This window comes from Girardinichthys multiradiatus, chromosome 7 (genome assembly GCF_021462225.1).
Source record: "Girardinichthys multiradiatus isolate DD_20200921_A chromosome 7, DD_fGirMul_XY1, whole genome shotgun sequence".
In the NCBI taxonomy this organism is placed as follows: Eukaryota; Metazoa; Chordata; class Actinopteri; order Cyprinodontiformes; family Goodeidae; genus Girardinichthys; species Girardinichthys multiradiatus.
The window spans coordinates 26,788,365-26,806,382 of record NC_061800.1 but is presented as its reverse complement, the minus strand read 5'-3'; the positions used below and the strand labels follow the sequence as shown (position 1 = coordinate 26,806,382).

The window sequence follows — 18,018 nt, the reverse complement described above, 5'->3', positions numbered from 1 at the left end:
TTTGAAAATAGCTTAATCTCTAACGGCCCACATGCTGTCGCAAGTTCTCCAGGCTGGAGCCCACTCTGGATGCATGACTCATTCATTGCTCATTATCATCCCACTCTCATTTCATGTCATCCTGCTTGAATGGTTCATGTGGTGGGGGGAGGCGGGATAGAGGCTACTACAAAGCTGGTGTATCCGCACCGTGATTGGCTGGTGTGATCCATTTAATCTGCTGCCACTACTAGAGGGTCCACCTCCATCCTCCTCCCCCTCTCCACTTTTCAGCCCGCCCCTGTCAGCATCCACACACAACAGTGTGCTGTCTCTGTTCCAGGGGAGAGTATCAGCTCTGCGCAGGGAGGAGAGGATTAGCTCAGCCACTCATCTCATCTGCATTTACGCTTCTAGGGAAGCACATGAGCATCCAAGGCTGCACCCCTTTTGTATAAAACCTGGCACTCCAATCATAGAGGCTGCACTTGATCTGCTGTTACTGCCGTGTGAAGATACAAAGACGACAATTTGTTTCTTATTTAAAGGTATTTTTTGCACACTTTTTCATTATACACTAAAAGCACCTTTATGTCAGAGATGTGCTTATTTAACTGGGAAAATGCAAGTCATATTGTTTGACAGTTACTTGCTTTAAAAAAACAAGGAGACTATCCTCATTTTTTGGGACTTTTTTCCACTTGACCATCTTTTTGTCCTGTCTGGGGACTGAAGCTTCAGAATGCCATCTCGAGAGTCCTTTGATGTTCAAAAGAAAGAAAAGCATCTGGTACAAAAGGCCAAGCAAGAGGCAAATCAGGAGGACATTCTGGCAGCGGCTCTGGGAATGAGGATGGGGCCACAGAAACCTTCAGCCACTTTTTGGCAACCACTCAAACTGTTAGCCTACTCGCAGCTCACATCACTGGTTCGCAGAGCCACGCTGAAGGAGGTCGATCGGACGCCCAGGTCTGACAAAGTCCACAACTTTAAGGTAAGGTATGCCTCTGCAAAACTGTGGCTTAATGTCATCGTGTGTGGCTGAAGGGCTGCTTCTCTGTGGGAGAAGGGGGGGGTGGGGGCTGAAAAACAGAGCTGTTTTGGTCTGTCCGGAGAGGTTTTATCAACAGAAAATCTGGTGGTCGGGCTGTGGAGCGCTGCTGACAGTTAGAGCACCAGATGGGAAGATTATGAAGCTGGATGAGAGTGAAACGATGGAGGAGAGCATCCCTCTTAGGCTCCAGTTTGGTTTGGTTTTAATGGGACAGAGAACACCAGCAGAAATATGACTAAGTGCTGGTCTCTTCCTGCTGCTTTGCCCTTTTAGTTTGCTGATCATTGCAAGTGTGTGATAATACACAGTATTGATGGTAGTGTGCTGTCATAATCGAGAAAACATGAAACTGTGCCACAAAACTGAGCTTTTTTTATTTCAACCTGACAATTAGTTAAATTCATAATATTATGGATTTACAGTTTAAAAGAAACTATATCTTCCCATTGTAAACGAAGTAAGATCCTTTAGATTTCATGTTAAAGAACCAAAACTACCTCAGATAATGAAGTATATTGGGTTAATGACACCAAACATTTTATTCAAAATAATAATTGATTTAAGTTTTTAACTTGATTCAGGTTTGGTGATTATGATTTTTATTTGCGATTTATAGAGGGGGAATATGTGTTTACACATTAGTCAGTAGTTAAATCTGGTACAATGTGTCTCTAATTTATCAGTTGATCTCTATTTATAGAGTGCTTTTCATACACCTCGAGGGCAACACAAAGTGCTTTGCATCAGATGAGTGTGTTAAAATATTTTGTCTATATAAGATTTAATTATTTTTCTTATAGCCCCTTATAAATACAAAAACACATTTCCCTCTGTCGTTTATTTACTTGCTGCGGAAAAACTGGCAGAGCACTGGTTTGTTCTTGTTTGGTTCAGGGGCCTCTCTGATTGGCTGGGCTGTTGTTACCCAATGCAGTGTGGGAGCAACCTTTGCTCTACTGTTTCCGCTGAAAAGACTCCCTGCAACTTATACCGTCACTGTGTGGACATCTCACAAAGATTCAAGCTCCCCCATCAGTTGTACACAATCATATAACTCTCATTCTTCTTTAAGGCTGAACCCGTTTCCAAAATGTCCATTATAATGGTTGTTGCAATGGGAAATACTGGGTAGCAAAGATATTTTAATTATGTTTTTTAAAGTAAGGATCACCAATGCTCTGTTTTTGTTCTGCAAAAAAATTTTATGAATCTAAAATTGTGTTAAAATCTCCAGTTCAGGTTTTTTTTCTTTTAACCTGAGATTATCAAATGCAGTCCAGATTCCTTAAAAAAAAAAAACATTAAAATAGCCCTTAAATCTAGAAATTCTGCATCATTAACTAGCCATTTGAATGGTCATATTTTCATATAATTGATGTGGGCCCCAATAGATTTTCTTTTCCTAAATTATTGTATCACCCCTCACAGAATGGCGCCCTGGGTGGTGGGCCATATTGCCCATATCAAAAACCACCCCTGGTTGGGGGCTAAGCATGAGGGGAAAGAGTTGAAATAATTTCCATGTGAATAAGTTGGGCTAAAAGACTGCACTTTTCTTTTCGTATTTCTAATTTCCATCCCTGTCCTTCTTGCTGCAGGTCCACAGCTTCCGGGGACCTCAGTGGTGCGAGCACTGTGCCAGATTTATGTGGGGACTCATGGCTCAGGGGGTCAAATGTGCAGGTATGTTTCATTCATCCCGTTACAGCAACATTATATAAACTGCTTCATCTCTTTATTGAATTTCTTTGTTAAACTGATGTTGTTCAAAATGAGTATTACTTTATGTGGGTTACTTGGTTTACAGTACATCTGGAGCTGGATTATTGAATTTTAATCCAAAACTCTCAACACCAGTTTCAGGATTATTGACTGTACAACAGAGTGAAATGAGGACTCTCTAGCTGTGATGTAAGAGATATCCAATGGGATGTAAAACCTTATTTTTGACCTACTTTTGTCTGCACTAAGTATTATGGTGGTCAGTCATGTGGAACAATGACCTTCTGAGATATACATTTCCCTATTTTCTAATCTGCTTCGTCTCTGGACTTATGATCTTCTGAGTGTTATCACACAAACAAAAGCTTTCTGAGTTAACTACTCAGATTATTTATTGGATAAAAAATTGCCTCTTTTTGGGACTGAAGATACATAATAAGTCTATTGGGGTTGATTTGTTTTACAGCACTTTTAATTCTCTGTTGATTGATTAAACTTCCCAAGCTGAGTACATTTAAAGAACATTCACTTGAGAGGCACAGGCCCGTGACCAACCAGTTGGAAACTCAAAATTTCCATCTTTTTCCAATCAGTGAACACACCATACTAAGCACTAATAGGTCATGCTGACAACCATCTTTGGGGTGGAAGTTGTTATGTTTTTAAAATTAACTCAGCAAAATTACAGAGCTGTAACAAAGCTATTTCAAAGGAATATGTGTTTTCTTTGCAATGTCGAGACATTTAGGGACAGAAAGAGAGCAAGACATCTGATAACAGAAAGGCTGAGCAGGATACAGCAAAGCTATCCTGTTTTGTCATATTAAGTTTCAGTCTCTGTCTGTGAAAGAAAATCTTTTATTTGGAAATGCTGGTAGCCAATTAAAAATTCTAGTTGATGTAAAAGTCTGCAACCTTTTGGGAATACACATGGAGATCTCTGTTTAAATAAATATTAATATTAATAATAATTATTAAACATAATAATTGCTAATAACAGTTCAAAGTTTCAACTATTTCATCATTTTGTCATTGCTTAAAAATCACAGTACTACCACATGTAGTGTGATGTCTCCTCTGCTCCAAATATAAAAAATTAATAATTGTTCATGGCTAGAAAGCTAGAAAAAATCTCTTAACAGCTTTTCCTGAAAGCTGCACTCCATAACAGCAGGTTGAAGCTTTAAAAGAAAAAATATAGATATCGGCCACAAAATTCTGAGCACATTTTCTTTACTCATCCACTTTGTGGAGTCATTTTCTGTCTTTCTGAATTTGCTCCGTCCTTCTGTTGTGAGTAAAATTCTTTGAGTGCGTTTGATCTCTTACTTGTCAAAATCTCCAGGTGAGATTTCTATCTCAGCACTATAACCGAGTCTGATGTATGTCTTTGATGTTTTATTGATGCAACAAAGTGTGTCACGTAACTCTGCTAGAGCTCTGATATTAATTATTAACACCGTAATGTTGAGAGCTGACAACAAGCCACATAAAGCCACATATGGAGGAAGTCAATCTTTATCAGCGGCTTACATGCATTCACATCATTCCTTCAGACTCAACCCCAGCCTGCTGAATCTAGGGCAGCAAAGTCTCCCATGATTCTTACATTTACATACCAAAAAAAAGCCCTCACAGTTCTTCCACCCCCTATTCCTTTTTTGTATGTGTGAATTGTTTTTGGCCCAGTGCCAAAGAGCAAGGCTCTTCTTGTGCTTGTTGTGGCACATTTCCTCATCAGAGTGAACTCCCCCACACACCCACCAACCCACCCCTCATACCATCATGCCTGTGAAGGAAAACAAAGCTGGCATATCTCTTTAATGAGGTGCAGAGTTGGGACTGTGTGGAGAAAAGCTCTTTATTTCCACACACACATTAAAATTCTGCCTATTTCAATCAGAGCTGGGTCAAGCCCTATTTAACCCAAACACTTGAAATAATATATATAAAAACGAAACCTACCAAAAGAATCTCCAGTCAGTAAGATGTCCAGTACATTTTCTAGATTGGGTGATGGTATGAATTACCAACCCTTTCTCAAATGTGAGAATAGCAAGAGTTAGAGTCTGGACTCCCATGGGATCAACCTCCTCCACCTGGGACCTAGAACCATTACCATCCTTACATGGACAGGGATGGCTCAGCAGGCTTGACACCAATGACATTGTTCATGTCTTTAAGAGAATCATCTCTTAGGTTAATTACATTTCTGCATCAATGCATACAGATGCAGGCGGTGCAAAGCAAATTTCTCCAGGGACCCATATTAATCTAAATATTCTCAAATGCTAACAGCTTCCAAAGCTTTCCTTGCTTTCTTTTCCTGTATAATGAAGAAAATATTATATTTCTCTTCTGGTTTTTAAATGTATAGTTTTAATATCTTTTGGTGTCTGATTGCATTTGTGAAACAAAAACCCTCCCAGAACTCAGGGAAACAAGATCATATAAGATCTAAAGAGCTAAAGAGATGGCCCATTTAAGTCTGGGAAAGTAGGTCTTCTGTAGCCCGCAGCACGCTTCCACTCACAATGTGTGCAAGCTTAGATTTGGAAAACAATAGAGCCCTGCGCTGACTGTCCTTCCTCTGGGCACCAGCATTTTCACTGTGCCTCTAACTCCCTACATGTGTCCCTGTTAAAGAGCAAAGCTGCAGGATCTCTCTCTCTGTCTGCTGATGCTCTGTTCTCGACACAATAAAAGAAGCTGCGCCTCAAGGCCTCGTACGCTGTGACAGAGAAAGACACAATATGTTCTGCTTTTCCTGATATGCTTCTAAAACACTAGTCGGAGTGCGTGTTATGTGTTGTAGATATTTTTGGACATCGACTAAAACATTGAACTGCATCTTCCAGTCTTGTCTTTTAGTTCATCTTTCCGTAATTAATTTATTTGAATTCATTTAAGGCCATCTGGAAGGGCATTTGGATCTATTTGGTACTCAAGGTTACTCGAATGCTGTGAGGAGATGAAACAAATTCTCCAGAGGTGCTGTGACATTTAAGCAGCTAATATGAAAAAAAACTAACAAATTGTCCAGTGAGCTTTGTATCATATTTGTTGCCAAATGCATTCAAGCAAACAAGAACCTCGCATCAGAGCAACTGTTTATTAATGATCCGACTCCTCTTTTTACAGACTGTGGTATGAATGTTCACAAAGAGTGCTCGGCTCTGGTGCCCGACGACTGCAAGCCCGACCTGAGACACATCCGTAAGGTCTACAGCTGCGACCTCACGACCCTGGTGAAGGCCTATAACACAGCCCGACCCATGGTGGTGGACATGTGCATACGAGAAATTGAATCCAGAGGTTAGTTTTTGTCACGTTACATCCACAAACTTTTATGTGTTTCTCTGTTATTAAGGCTACATTTGTGAATTTCCCAACAGATAGTTGCTAATATTAGGTTTATTTATACTTGGATTAAATTACACCCAGAGGGTACTCTGAAGGTTGCACTGGCTTTTATTCAGGGGTATCAGAGTAAATGGGGCTACAAATGCCCATCACAATTTTTAAATGTTACAAATCACATATTTCCTTCTGCTTCAAGGGTGAGCCATACTTTTTTGTATTTCATAAAGTCACAACAAAATCCACAGACGTTTGCTGTTGTAACATGAATAAAATGTGGAAAAGTTCAAGAGGTATGAATACTTTTGCAAGGCACTATAAATGGGTAAAAAATGTGTTTGGTAATAAAAGTTATAGTAATTAAAGGTGAAAGTTTAGGTCCCGTTCTTACGAACTCTGCAGTGTGATTTAAAACAAAACCTTACTTCTAAGACTTTTAAGACAAAAAAATTACATTTTTGTATTTGACTTATTTCAATTAATTATTATACTTGTGTAGATGTTCACACCTTTACTAACCTTCTGTTTTAAGAAGTTTTTAGCTCATTTCTTAACAGCTAATAGCATTTGAGTTGCTTTAAGGCTTCTTCTTTCTTGTGTTATATTTTGTTGTAAAACAGCTTTCTTTCAGTTCATCTGCAACATGTACCCTTTGGGTTGTAGTGCTTAAAGTCTGATTCAATTATCAGCTAATTTAATGTTTTTGTTCGTGAGCGGAGGCTGAGGAGTGATGAGATTGCTGGTAATTGTAAATGTGTAATGAGGAAAACACTGCTCTGTTTCCTGCTGCCTTAGCTGATTACATTTCAGTTAAATCATTCAGGGATCTCTCATTGTCTCCCCTCTAATGTCTGTCTGTAGCTAAGTTTGATTTATGTTTTTATTATTTTGCTCTGTGATGCAAAAAACTGTTTCCACGGACCCATGTTTCTTTTATTGCATGACACTGAGGGTATTTTGTCCTTAATTTCTTCTGAATATTTCAGATTATTTCTTAAATTAGACATTGCTAAATGCAGGTTGAAACTCTCTACATCTCTCCTGACTGCTTGTTGATATTTGAAAGTTTGAGTTTTTCATGTTTTTTCTTTAAGGACTGATGTCCGAGGGCCTCTACAGGATATCTGGATTCAGTGATTCAGTAGAAGAAGTCAAGATGGGGTTTGATAAAGGTCTGTCTTCTTTGTTTTATAAATTGTTATCAAGTCAAATATGACACTTGAAGACTCTGCCTGTTTGCATATGTCCACAAAGGAGCCAGATCTCTTCAGATTAATGGAAAATTGACAGGATTGGTGTGCATCTGGGAATGCCAATTTTGACATCTCCCTCTCATGCAGCATTTCATTGTGTGGACAGACAGGGAGATTCCTCAGAGGGGTGACACTGTCTTAAACGTGGCCGTGTTGGGATTCAGTAGTCAACTTAGTGAGAATAAACCTGTCGTGACCGAGTGCCGTATGAATTTTAACTGTGAGAAAAACCCCGCAGCAGCGGTCTGAACCCTGAGCCGGATCCGCTTGCAGGATATCATCCATGACAGAGTGTCATTCCAGCTCACAGCGCTGTGATGTTCAGTCTGCCAGCACAAGTAGGCCACGCTCTCCTCTGGAAAGCATGCATAAATGAGCCAAAGTCAGAATTAAACAGGCCAAAGGGATGATTTCTGATACTTTGGAGAAAAAAAATAACAGAGCGAGCTGAAATTGAATTTTTTCCACCACCTCAACACCGTTTCTTTCCTCTTCAGTTCACCCTGTGAAGAAGAAGAGCTGATGTGAGCCGTTTTCAGTGCGAGCACTCTCATTTTCTCACTCTCGTCTCCCTTATCCTATCCCACATGTCTGCAGATGGCGAGAAGACAGACATCTCAGTGAACGCCTATGAAGACATCAACATCATCACCAGTGCGCTGAAGCTGTACCTCAGGGATTTGCCTGTTCCTGTAATCTCCTATGATGCTTACCCCAGGTTCATCGAGGCCACAAGTATGTCACTATTAAAGCACACAAACATTATTCATCTAGAAAGCTTTTCTTTTCCTTTCACATTCATTGTGCATAAGATCTTTAGATGAGCAACACTACCTCTAGACATAGGAAAGATGAAGCTTCTCTTTAAATAATGCTATAATGTTGGATTGCCTTGCTAATAAATTTTTGCACTTTCCCTTAATGTACATACTTTAACTACATCTGTTCCAGTGTTGGTGCACATGATGCATTTTACTTAATGGTATTGTACAAATAAACCTATCTTGCCTTGCTTTAAACCAGAAATCTAAAAACCACATCGCCCATTGCTCCTCTTTGATACAAATGGCTTTTAGTGCACAACAGGAAGTACTTATATTCCTCACTGCTTCCTTTGAGGTTAGAGAGTGATGTCCGGCCACTTCTAAATTGATAAATGATTTAAAATGCAGGATGCCTCGGTGAGCTGTTGTATCTTACTTTGTTTGTATGTATTCATGGCAAACAATGTTATTTTCACCTATTTTGTTATCCTTTTAGTTTATACTTATACTAATTTAAAAGTACAAAATGTAAAAAGTAGTCTGAGTTTATTTCAGTTTAACATGTTTGTTACAACCTTTGTTGTTTATTGGATCCTTCTTATATTTTCATCTCAAACTGTTACTTGTACGTTTTTAAAAATGCATGAAAAATGCATTAAAATGAATTATTTTTTTATTGCAGTAATATAATCACACACTGGAAAGTTTTCAGCAACGTGGAGATATTTTAACCCCCTTACTAAAGCTGCACAGTACATCAAATCGCAGCTGTCTTCAATCATTGTGTGCAACATTGCAAGGACTGTGTGGATATAGCATTTAGTAGGTTGCTGTAGTTCCAGTGTCATGCGGTCACCCACACATTGATAGGATATTTGCCGGTTGGATAGACTTCCCTTAATGTCCGCACTTGATGTACACTGCTCAAAAAAATAAAGGGAACACTTAAACAACACAATATAACTTCAAGTAAATCACACTTCTGTGAAATTAAACTGTCCACTTAGGAAGCAGCGCTGATTGACAATCAATTTCACAGCTGTTGTTCAAATGGAAAAGACAACAGGGAAAAATCTTTGGCGATTAGCAAGACACTCAATAAAGGAGAGGTTCTGCAGGTGGGGACCGCAGACCACTTCTCAGTACCTATGCTTTCTGGCTGATGTTTTGGTCACTTTTGAATGTTGGTGGTGCTTTCACACTCGTGGTAGCATGAGACGGACTCTACAACCCACACAAGTGGCTCAGGTAGTGCAGCTCATCCAGGATGGCACATCAATGTGAGCTGTGGCAAGAAGGTTTGCTGTGTCTGTCAGCGTAGTGTCCAGAGCCTGGAGGCGCTACCAGGAGACAGGCCAGTACACCAGGAGACATGGAGGAGGCCGTAGGCAACAACCCAGCAGCAGGACCGCTACCTCCGCCTTTGTGCAAGGAGGAACAGGAGGAGCACTGCCAGAGCCCTGCAAAATGACCTCCAGCAGGCCACAAATGTGCATGTGTCTGCACAAACGGTTAGAAACTGACTCCATGAGGATGGTATGAGGGCCCGACGTCCACAAATGGGGGTTGTGCTCACAGCCCAACACCGTGCAGGACGCTTGGCATTTGCCAGAGAACACCAGGATTGGCAAATTCGCCACTGGTGCCCTGTGCTCTTCACAGATGAAAGCAGGTTCCCACTGAGCACATGTGACAGACGTGACAGAGTCTGGAGACATTGTGGAGAGCGATCTGCTGCCTGCAACATCCTTCAGCATGACTGGTTTGGCAGTGGGTCAGTAATGGTGTGGGGTGGCATTTCTTTGGAGGGCCGCACGGCTCTCCACGTGCTCGCCAGAGGTAGCCTGACTGCCATTAGGTACCAAGATGAGATCCTCAGACCCCTTGTGAGACCATATGCTGGTGCGGTTGGCCCTGGGTTCCTCCTAATGCAGGACAATGCTAGACCTCATGTGGCTGGAGTGTGTCAGCAGTTCCTGCAAGAAGACATTGAAGCTATGGACTGGCCCGCCCGTTCCCCAGACCTGAATCCGACTGAGCACATCTGGGACATCATGTCTCGCTCCATCCACCAACGTCACGTTGCACCACAGACTGTCCAGGAGTTGGTGGATGCTTTAGTCCAGGTCTGGGAGGAGATCCCTCAGGAGACCATCCACCGTCTCATCAGGAGCATCTCCAGGTGTTGTAGGGAGGTCATACAGACACGTGGAGGCCACACACAATACTGAGCCTCATTTTGACTTGTTTTAAGGACATTACATCAAAGTTGGATCAGCCTGTATTGTGTTTTTCCACTTTAATTTTGTGTGTGACTCCAAATCCAGGCCTCCATTGGTTAATAAATTTGATTTCAATTGATGATTTTTGTGTGATTTTGTTGTCAGCACATTCAACTTTGTACAGAACAAAGTATTAAATGAGAATATTTCATTCATTTAGATCTAGGATGTGTTATTTGAGTGTTCCCTTTATTTTTTTGAGCAGTGTATATTGTTAATGGCTAATTATGCTTGGTGTACAGTTTATACTGGCAGCTTTCACTACATTTTATGAGCGTGCAGCAATACCGGTTACTGAACTGTCAGTTGCTCAGAGAGCTCTGACTTTTCCAGTGGGAATTCTGACTTCGGGGAGCATTCCTATGAAGCACTAATAGGTTTCTGTGTTGCATCATATTTATTCCCCTGGATGAATGATTAAAAGTTCCTAATCAATGGCTAATGAAGAAAGACTGCTTCAGTTACATTAATTTCATAGATTGTGGAATTTTGTAAAACAATTGTTTACTAACATGGGACTATATATATATATACACTCACACACACACACACACATATGTACATATATATATATATATATATATATATATATATTACCCCTCGGGCCCCCAAGCCTGTGCCCCTGTGTCCCTTTCAGAAATCTTTTCATGCTGATCACGTCATCCTCTTTGTTTGGCAGAGCTCACAGATCCGGAGAAGAAGCTGGAAACTTTCCGGGAGGCTCTCGCTCTGCTGCCACCATCACACAAGGAAACTCTCAAGTACCTCATGGCCCATTTAAAAAGGTGAGTAATGCAAACAAACCCTGTAACGGTTAATGGACTGAATGAAATTTAAGATGAAATGAGAGAATGGAAGTTCCCTACTTTAAAAACAAAACATCAGTTATTCCCATTCCTCTCCCACTGGCATGGAGTTGTATGTATGTGTAACTGTAATAAATATTCCAGGGTCACACAGAATGAGAAATTCAACTTGATGAGCGCAGAGAACCTCGGCATTGTCTTTGGGCCCACCCTCATGCGTGCGCCCAACCAGGATGCCATGGCGGCCCTGAACGACATCCGCCACCAGAGGCAGGTGGTGGAGGTGCTCATTAAAAAAGAAGACCTGCTCTTTTAAGCTCTGATCAGGTCTTTTGTGAGAACATTTTCCAACTGTTTTTTTTTGTGTAAAGATTGTTTTGTATTATAATGATGGACACTTTTTTAAATGCTTGCATCTGGACTAACATCTGTTCTGGGTGCAGATGATGCACCTTACACCTATTTCCTGACTCCCCATTTTTGTCGGGGCTTTTTTAGAAGGCCAGCATGCATGGTGCAAGGTCTCTTTTGATTTGTTGTAACTTATCACGTGTTATGATTGTGATTTTATTTTAGTCTGTCCTGTAGTTAGTAAGTATCGTCCACATTCCTTTCTTTCTGCCTGCTCTGCAGTTATTTCTGTGAAACTTTGTACATCTGGATATATAAACAAGCTACTAAATTTTCTTAGGTGATTTTTTTATGATGCTGTATTTTTTTACCTCCTTGATTGTTTGTAGGTGATCCACAGTTTTTAGTTGAATCTACTTTCCGTATGTAAACACTGTTGCATTTGTATTGTGCTATGAAACAGCATTATTTGTGAAATTAATTTTGTACTGTAATGTTTTTCTATACAACCTGTGCATGATCAATTTAATTTATTAAAACCCTACTTTGACGAATTTTTCCTGAATTGTTGCCTTAATAAAGAATCAACATCATACTGGTAATTAAAGAACCATTTCTACGTAATTGTGGAACAGACATGTTGATGAATGCTTCATAAACTATGTGCATTCTTCAATCTTGTGATGGTATTAACGTCTCACAAAATGCTCTTCATGTCTGGACAGAACCTGTCCAAAGCATAAGCAAACTAAATTGCCACATAGATCTTAACATTTCAAATCTGCAGTTAAGTTAAGAATTAGCCTAATTTACAGGTTTCTGAATTTGTTTATTATTATTAATTTTTTTTTTCAGTTCCTTTAAATACAAAACAGAAATTTATTTAGGATTTTAAAGAACTGCCTAATGTGATTAATGCAGTTATGCAAAATAAATTGTTAATATTTTATAGTCACTGAATGATGGTGCTAGTTGAATTATGTCTACTGCTGGGGTTGCAATTTAGGCACAATGTAACTACAAACTAACCAACAAATGAATAAAGCTTTGGCCCCTTTACAGAGAATCAAACTCTGCTAAGGACCTTATACATCATTAAATTATTCAGCCGGGAAACTACCAGTGGTTTGTAGTATAATATAATAACACAATAAAAATATAAGTTTCAAGTCTTTTTTTAAAAAGTGCCGCTAAAAATCCCCATTAATAAAATTACTTTCCCAAAGACACCCTCAAGCAACTCTTCAGTCGCATAGATCCTCTGTGTGATTAAACCTGACCCTTGTTACCTAGAGCTACACCCATGGGCTCCTGAAGGGTTTTTAATTACTGGATATATATGTAAACAATGTCACACAGAATTAATTAATTTCTTTTCAAACAATTTACAAGAACCAGTCATGCTCATCATCTTGGCCCCATTATACAAATTTCTATTCATACTGCTGAGGTTCAGAAGACAAAACTGGTATATACAGTTATGTTTCTTATACATTTGAACATATGGATATTTAATATCAATTTTAACAACACTGAAAAGTTCACAAAATGTGTAATTTGACAAGACATTTAAACAGAAGAAGACACATTAAAAACCTCTTGCAAAAATGTAATTAAATAAAACAGCCTGTTTCTGGTGAGCAATAAATTTTGACACCCTAACATTTAATCAGTTCAATTTAATTCAGTTTATTTGGTGCCAATTCACAAATGTCAAAACAAATGTCGTCTTAGGTCACTTTACAACAAAGAGATTCAGTTCATATACAGAAATATGTAGTCAATTGAGTCCATTACAAGAAGATTTAAAGTCAGTACATCCCAATTTCATCCTAATTATAAAACAATGCACTCAAGTTGAGTTTAGCTATTGGTAATAGCTCTATCTATCTATCTATCTATCTATCTATCTATCTATCTATCTATCTATCTATCTATCTATCTATCTATCTATCTATCTATCTATCTATCTATCTATCTATCTATCTATCTATCTATCTATCTATCTATCTATCTATCTATCTATCTATCTATCTATCTATCTATCTATCTATCTATCTATCTATCTATCTATCTATCTATCTATCTATCTATCTATCTATCTATCTATCTATCTATCTATCTATCTATCTATCTATCTATCTATCTATCTATCTATCTATCTATCTATCTATCTATCTATCTATCTATCTATCTATCTATCTATCTCATATCTATCTATCGTTTGTGCAGCAGTCAAGCTACAAGGGTGTTGTGACCACATCACATTGAGTTAACAAAGCCAAGCCCAGACGTGTCTCTAGTAATTGTGTGGCAAAATTGGATTTTTATCCAACCGTTTAGCCTGCCCTTTCTATTTTAAATATATCCTACCTTCATCTATGATCTACACTGACTGTACAATGAGGCAAATCATACTAATACAGCTACCAGGGACCTTTTCTCCCAGGCAGATGATGCCATGCAAGAGTGGTGTCTCTTTATTGTGCTGTGCATTAGATGTGCATTATTCAAGGCAACATAGCAATGAGAGTAAATTTAAAAGGCTGTGATCCATGAGAAAACTGACCTTTCGCTCTGAACTTAGTGTTAAAATTTCCTCCCTGCAAAATGCTGACCTGAAAACATATAAAAGTTGTAAAATATAGAACAATCATTTTACCAGAGGGAAAATATAAGATATGATTCTTATTCTGTTATGAAGTTTATTTTTACCCTACGTACACCAATGCAGTCAGGTTAATTTTCTTCATGAAAATAAAGCACAACAGAAATGTACATTATGTTGGGTTGTGTTATAAAAATGGCAGAAATATCTGAAAAAAGGTAACATTTTTTACATACAGGGCATGTATCATCAGTTTTACTTTTTTAATTGCAATTCTGTTTGTATTTATTTTCTAGTCCAAAGTTGAGAAATGTAAAGTAAAAACAGCGTGAAAGAAAGTAAGCATAAGGCAGCTAGTTATTCAGCGAAAAGTTGCAGAATGGGATCAATAGTATACTGAACTCGGACATTGATGTAAAACACAATGGCCACAAAATACAAAGCTTGAATGCAGGTTCAGACAGTGAAGATTTATATGGTAATTTGTTTAGTGAGGCAGAAAGAGTCACAAGAAATATGATCTTAAAGCAGTTTTTGGAGACTTAACTAACAGGCACCCTACCTTGGGATTTTAAAGCACTCTGTAGAGTGTCCTGTTATTTAACAATGTGACAAATGGCTGCAATATTCAGGTAGATCTTATGTCAGTTCTGATTCTGACCAGCATTGTTTCTCTGTTACAAACAGGTGTCTGAAATTCCTTTCCCCCCAACAACTCTGCCAGCAAAATGCCTTTTATTATGGAGGCCTGTAGCGCTTGTGAAAAAGAGCAAAAGTGAATTCAAGCAGCTGAAAGTCTTCTCTATGTTTTTTACACATGGTGGTCGGAAGAGAAGTTAAATGCTACCGTCAGTTATTGTGGGTAAAAATGTAACAGAGATGTTTGGAGAGAGATGGTTTCTCAAGTCCAACAGTTCTACATAGACCTGCCAGTGACCTGCTTATGTGATTCAGGTGTGCATTTCAGTCTTACTTTGAAAAACATTCTCAAGCCCAACTGTATTTGATTTATCTTTTGTACATTTGGGATTTCTAGGTTTTCTGTTCTATCTCAGTGTTGCCAGTAGTCAGTCTCCAGAAGCTGAGGGTCCTGCATGTTTTAGATTTTGCCCTGATTCCACACACCTGAATTAAATGAATGGTTTACTAAGACCCTGCAAAGCAAGGCGGCATGTTGATGAGGTAATTTAGCCATTTGAATGAGCTGTACTAAAGCAGGGACACGTCTAAAACCTGCAAGGCGCTTGTCCCGTCAAGGAATGGAGTTGGACACGTTACTCTAAAAAATCATGTTTGCCCTTTAAAGAATAATATGATGTATCTTTATTTATGTTAGAACACTGTGTTATTTACATTGTTTCAAGAACATTATAATCTCTCCTATAAAAGCTCTCTAATCCTCTTAATCTCCATCCAGGCCTAAAAGTCTAATGTGTCTAGTTTTCATCAACCCCCTGCAGATTGATGCTTCTATTCAGATTTACTGAACATTTAATCAGAAGATGTAAATAGATGTAAACAGAGAAGATGTAAACAGATGAGGTACAGTCCTCGAAGGGTTGGATAGGAAGCCATAATCAGAGAAGCAAACACGTCAAACATCTGAACACAATAAAAATTGAGACGTGAGGCGGGCTGAATAACTGGTGCGTAAATGCTTTAAATTCAGGTGACTTGAGTGGTTGGATGGAAAGGAGGAGGGGAGAGGGTTAAGCCAAGTCTTTCTAATTCAAATGTTGCCAAAATGGTCATTTGTCACTAAGTGAGATGAATGGAGCTTGTGGTTGAGTGGTTGGCTGATTGAACAGATCGGGGATGTGAGGAAATTGGGTTGCTTGACCCATCACGGGTCTGACGGAGCAGGGTGGAGCAAACCAGAGAAGAGATATGTAAGCAAAGCACCTGGTCTCTTAGAGACACAAAGCTGCCGGAAAACTAAATCTATTAAATTGTTTTATTATAATTATATATGTAGATTTTCTTCATCTGCAATTAGAGATTCTAGTCAATCTTTGACTAATTTCCTAGTTGGAACCTATCTGTATTATTGTAAAAGACAGAATCTGGCCTACATGAATCTTTGCTGAAGTAAATATAAATCCTCCTGCAGCCGCACAAGTCTAGCTCGTTAGATAATTAATAAAAACATGAACGCAACCATGTTTGTTTTCAACTACGCCTGTCCTCAATGCCTATTAATCATACATTGCATACATTACCATGCAAAAATAAAAGATAAATCTAATTATAAATCAGTATTTGATGAGACCTCGCTTTGCCTTCTAGAAACACTTGCACATAGTTTGTGAAAAACTCCAGTTTGTAGGTTGTTTCTACAAATTTTGGAGGGCTAATGTCTGATATTCTGCAAATGTGGGCCTCCTCAGATACATCTATCTCTTCATACCATCCAAGACACACCCAATGATGCTCAGATCTGGGCTCTGGGACAGCAGCACTGTCACATCCAGATTTTTTTTCATTTTCATATTATTTGATTTGAGGAAACTTCTGTATTTTTCAGGAAAACATGTTGAGAAAAAACATTAATTTTGTCCAAATTTCTAACTCAGTTTAAAGAAATGAACTCTCAGACTTGCAAGGAACCTCCTCCATGCGTCACTGTTGCCTGCAGACACTCAGTGATGCACTGCTTTCCAAACCCACGGTGAACAAACAGCTCTCAGTTACACCCCGAGGATTTCAACATCCCATCAGTCCGGAGGACCAGCTGTCATTTTTCTACATTCTAGTTTTATGTTTTCATGCATAGTTGAGTTAATTGCCTTTGTTTCCATGTCTTTCTGACTGCACTACTTCCAGACAGCTGATCGGTGAATCTGTTCCACTGATTTTTGAAAATTCTGAGCTTCAAGGAAAAATAGGCTTTATGTGTTTTTCATCTATTTGCTTGTTCGATCATCAATGTTGCCCATTTCTTGGGCTGTCCTCAAAACAATTGAACAAAACCCAGTCCATTTGAAATCTCCATCTCTCTGCATTGCTGGTACAGGATAGATAATGTGTGATGAAAAAGTCTTTGCAGTCTTTGTATGGTTTTCAATTATATTCAAATGTATTTAATATGACTGTTTATTTTTTAATGTATTCTTCCTTTAGATATTTCTTCCACACCAGCCTAAAACTTTGGCTCAGTACTGTGTCTCCAGAGGCTGAATTGTAACCAGAAATCAGCTTTCTAAATGTATTGAGATTTAAACTAATTTCTTCCAAACATTTTGTTTGGTTTGTTAACATGGTGCCAACATACAACAAAATTCACCTCAAGTCTGTTAGTGGAACAACGTAAACCTGGACGGAAGGGGAGAAGACTACAAAGCCATCAAAAGGACCAGAGTCCCATCTTCTGACATTTGGTGTCCAGATCTGGTTCTCCCCAACAAGCATGCAGGCAGGCTATATTTAATCCAAGCCATGTCTCCTTTTATTCCTCAAACCTAATTTTTTCATGTCAGTCAGCTTCATTAAACCTGCAAATCCTAACCTTTACAACAATAAGCGGCTCCAATTTTAGTTTGCATCATAAACAGTATAAATATTTTTTATGTAAACCTGCACTGTGTGACAGCTCAAATTTTATGCTAAATCCGTTCTCTGTGTTGGAGACCCCCATCATCACCAGCAGCCAAACCATATGCTGCCTCTGACACGCTACTGCTTCAGAACAACATGTACTCTCCCTCTGGTCCTCGGGCACTGATGTCTCTTTGCATTAACATTTAGGATATCATTGCTCGTGTTGATGAGTCCTCTGTTTCTCTCTGCAGTGCCAAATTGGCTTTGAAATTGTTCTTGGGACCACATTACTGTTTGGGCAC

The 18,018-nt window shown here is 39.0% G+C and overlaps 1 protein-coding gene across 1 annotated transcript; it reads left to right on the top strand.

The window, feature by feature from the left end:
• The first annotated feature begins 328 nt into the window (after positions 1-328).
• On the top strand, positions 329-12,125 carry chn1 (chimerin 1). The gene is made up of 7 exons (XM_047369675.1): positions 329-973; positions 2,632-2,716; positions 5,897-6,070; positions 7,210-7,287; positions 7,966-8,103; positions 11,094-11,199; positions 11,365-12,125. Exons 1-7 carry the CDS (start codon positions 722-724, stop codon positions 11,534-11,536), a joined length of 1,005 nt encoding a protein of 334 aa, XP_047225631.1. The 5' UTR covers positions 329-721; the 3' UTR covers positions 11,537-12,125.
• The last annotated feature ends 5,893 nt before the right edge of the window (positions 12,126-18,018 follow it).

Coding starts and splice junctions, on each gene's coding strand:
- chn1 (XM_047369675.1), top strand. CDS start 722: ATGCCATCTCGAGAGTCCTTTGATGTTCAAAAGAAAGAAAAGCATCTG. Junction 974..2,631: donor ACAAAGTCCACAACTTTAAG/GTAAGGTATGCC, acceptor TTCTTGCTGCAG/GTCCACAGCTTCCGGGGACC. Junction 7,288..7,965: donor CAAGATGGGGTTTGATAAAG/GTCTGTCTTCTT, acceptor ACATGTCTGCAG/ATGGCGAGAAGACAGACATC.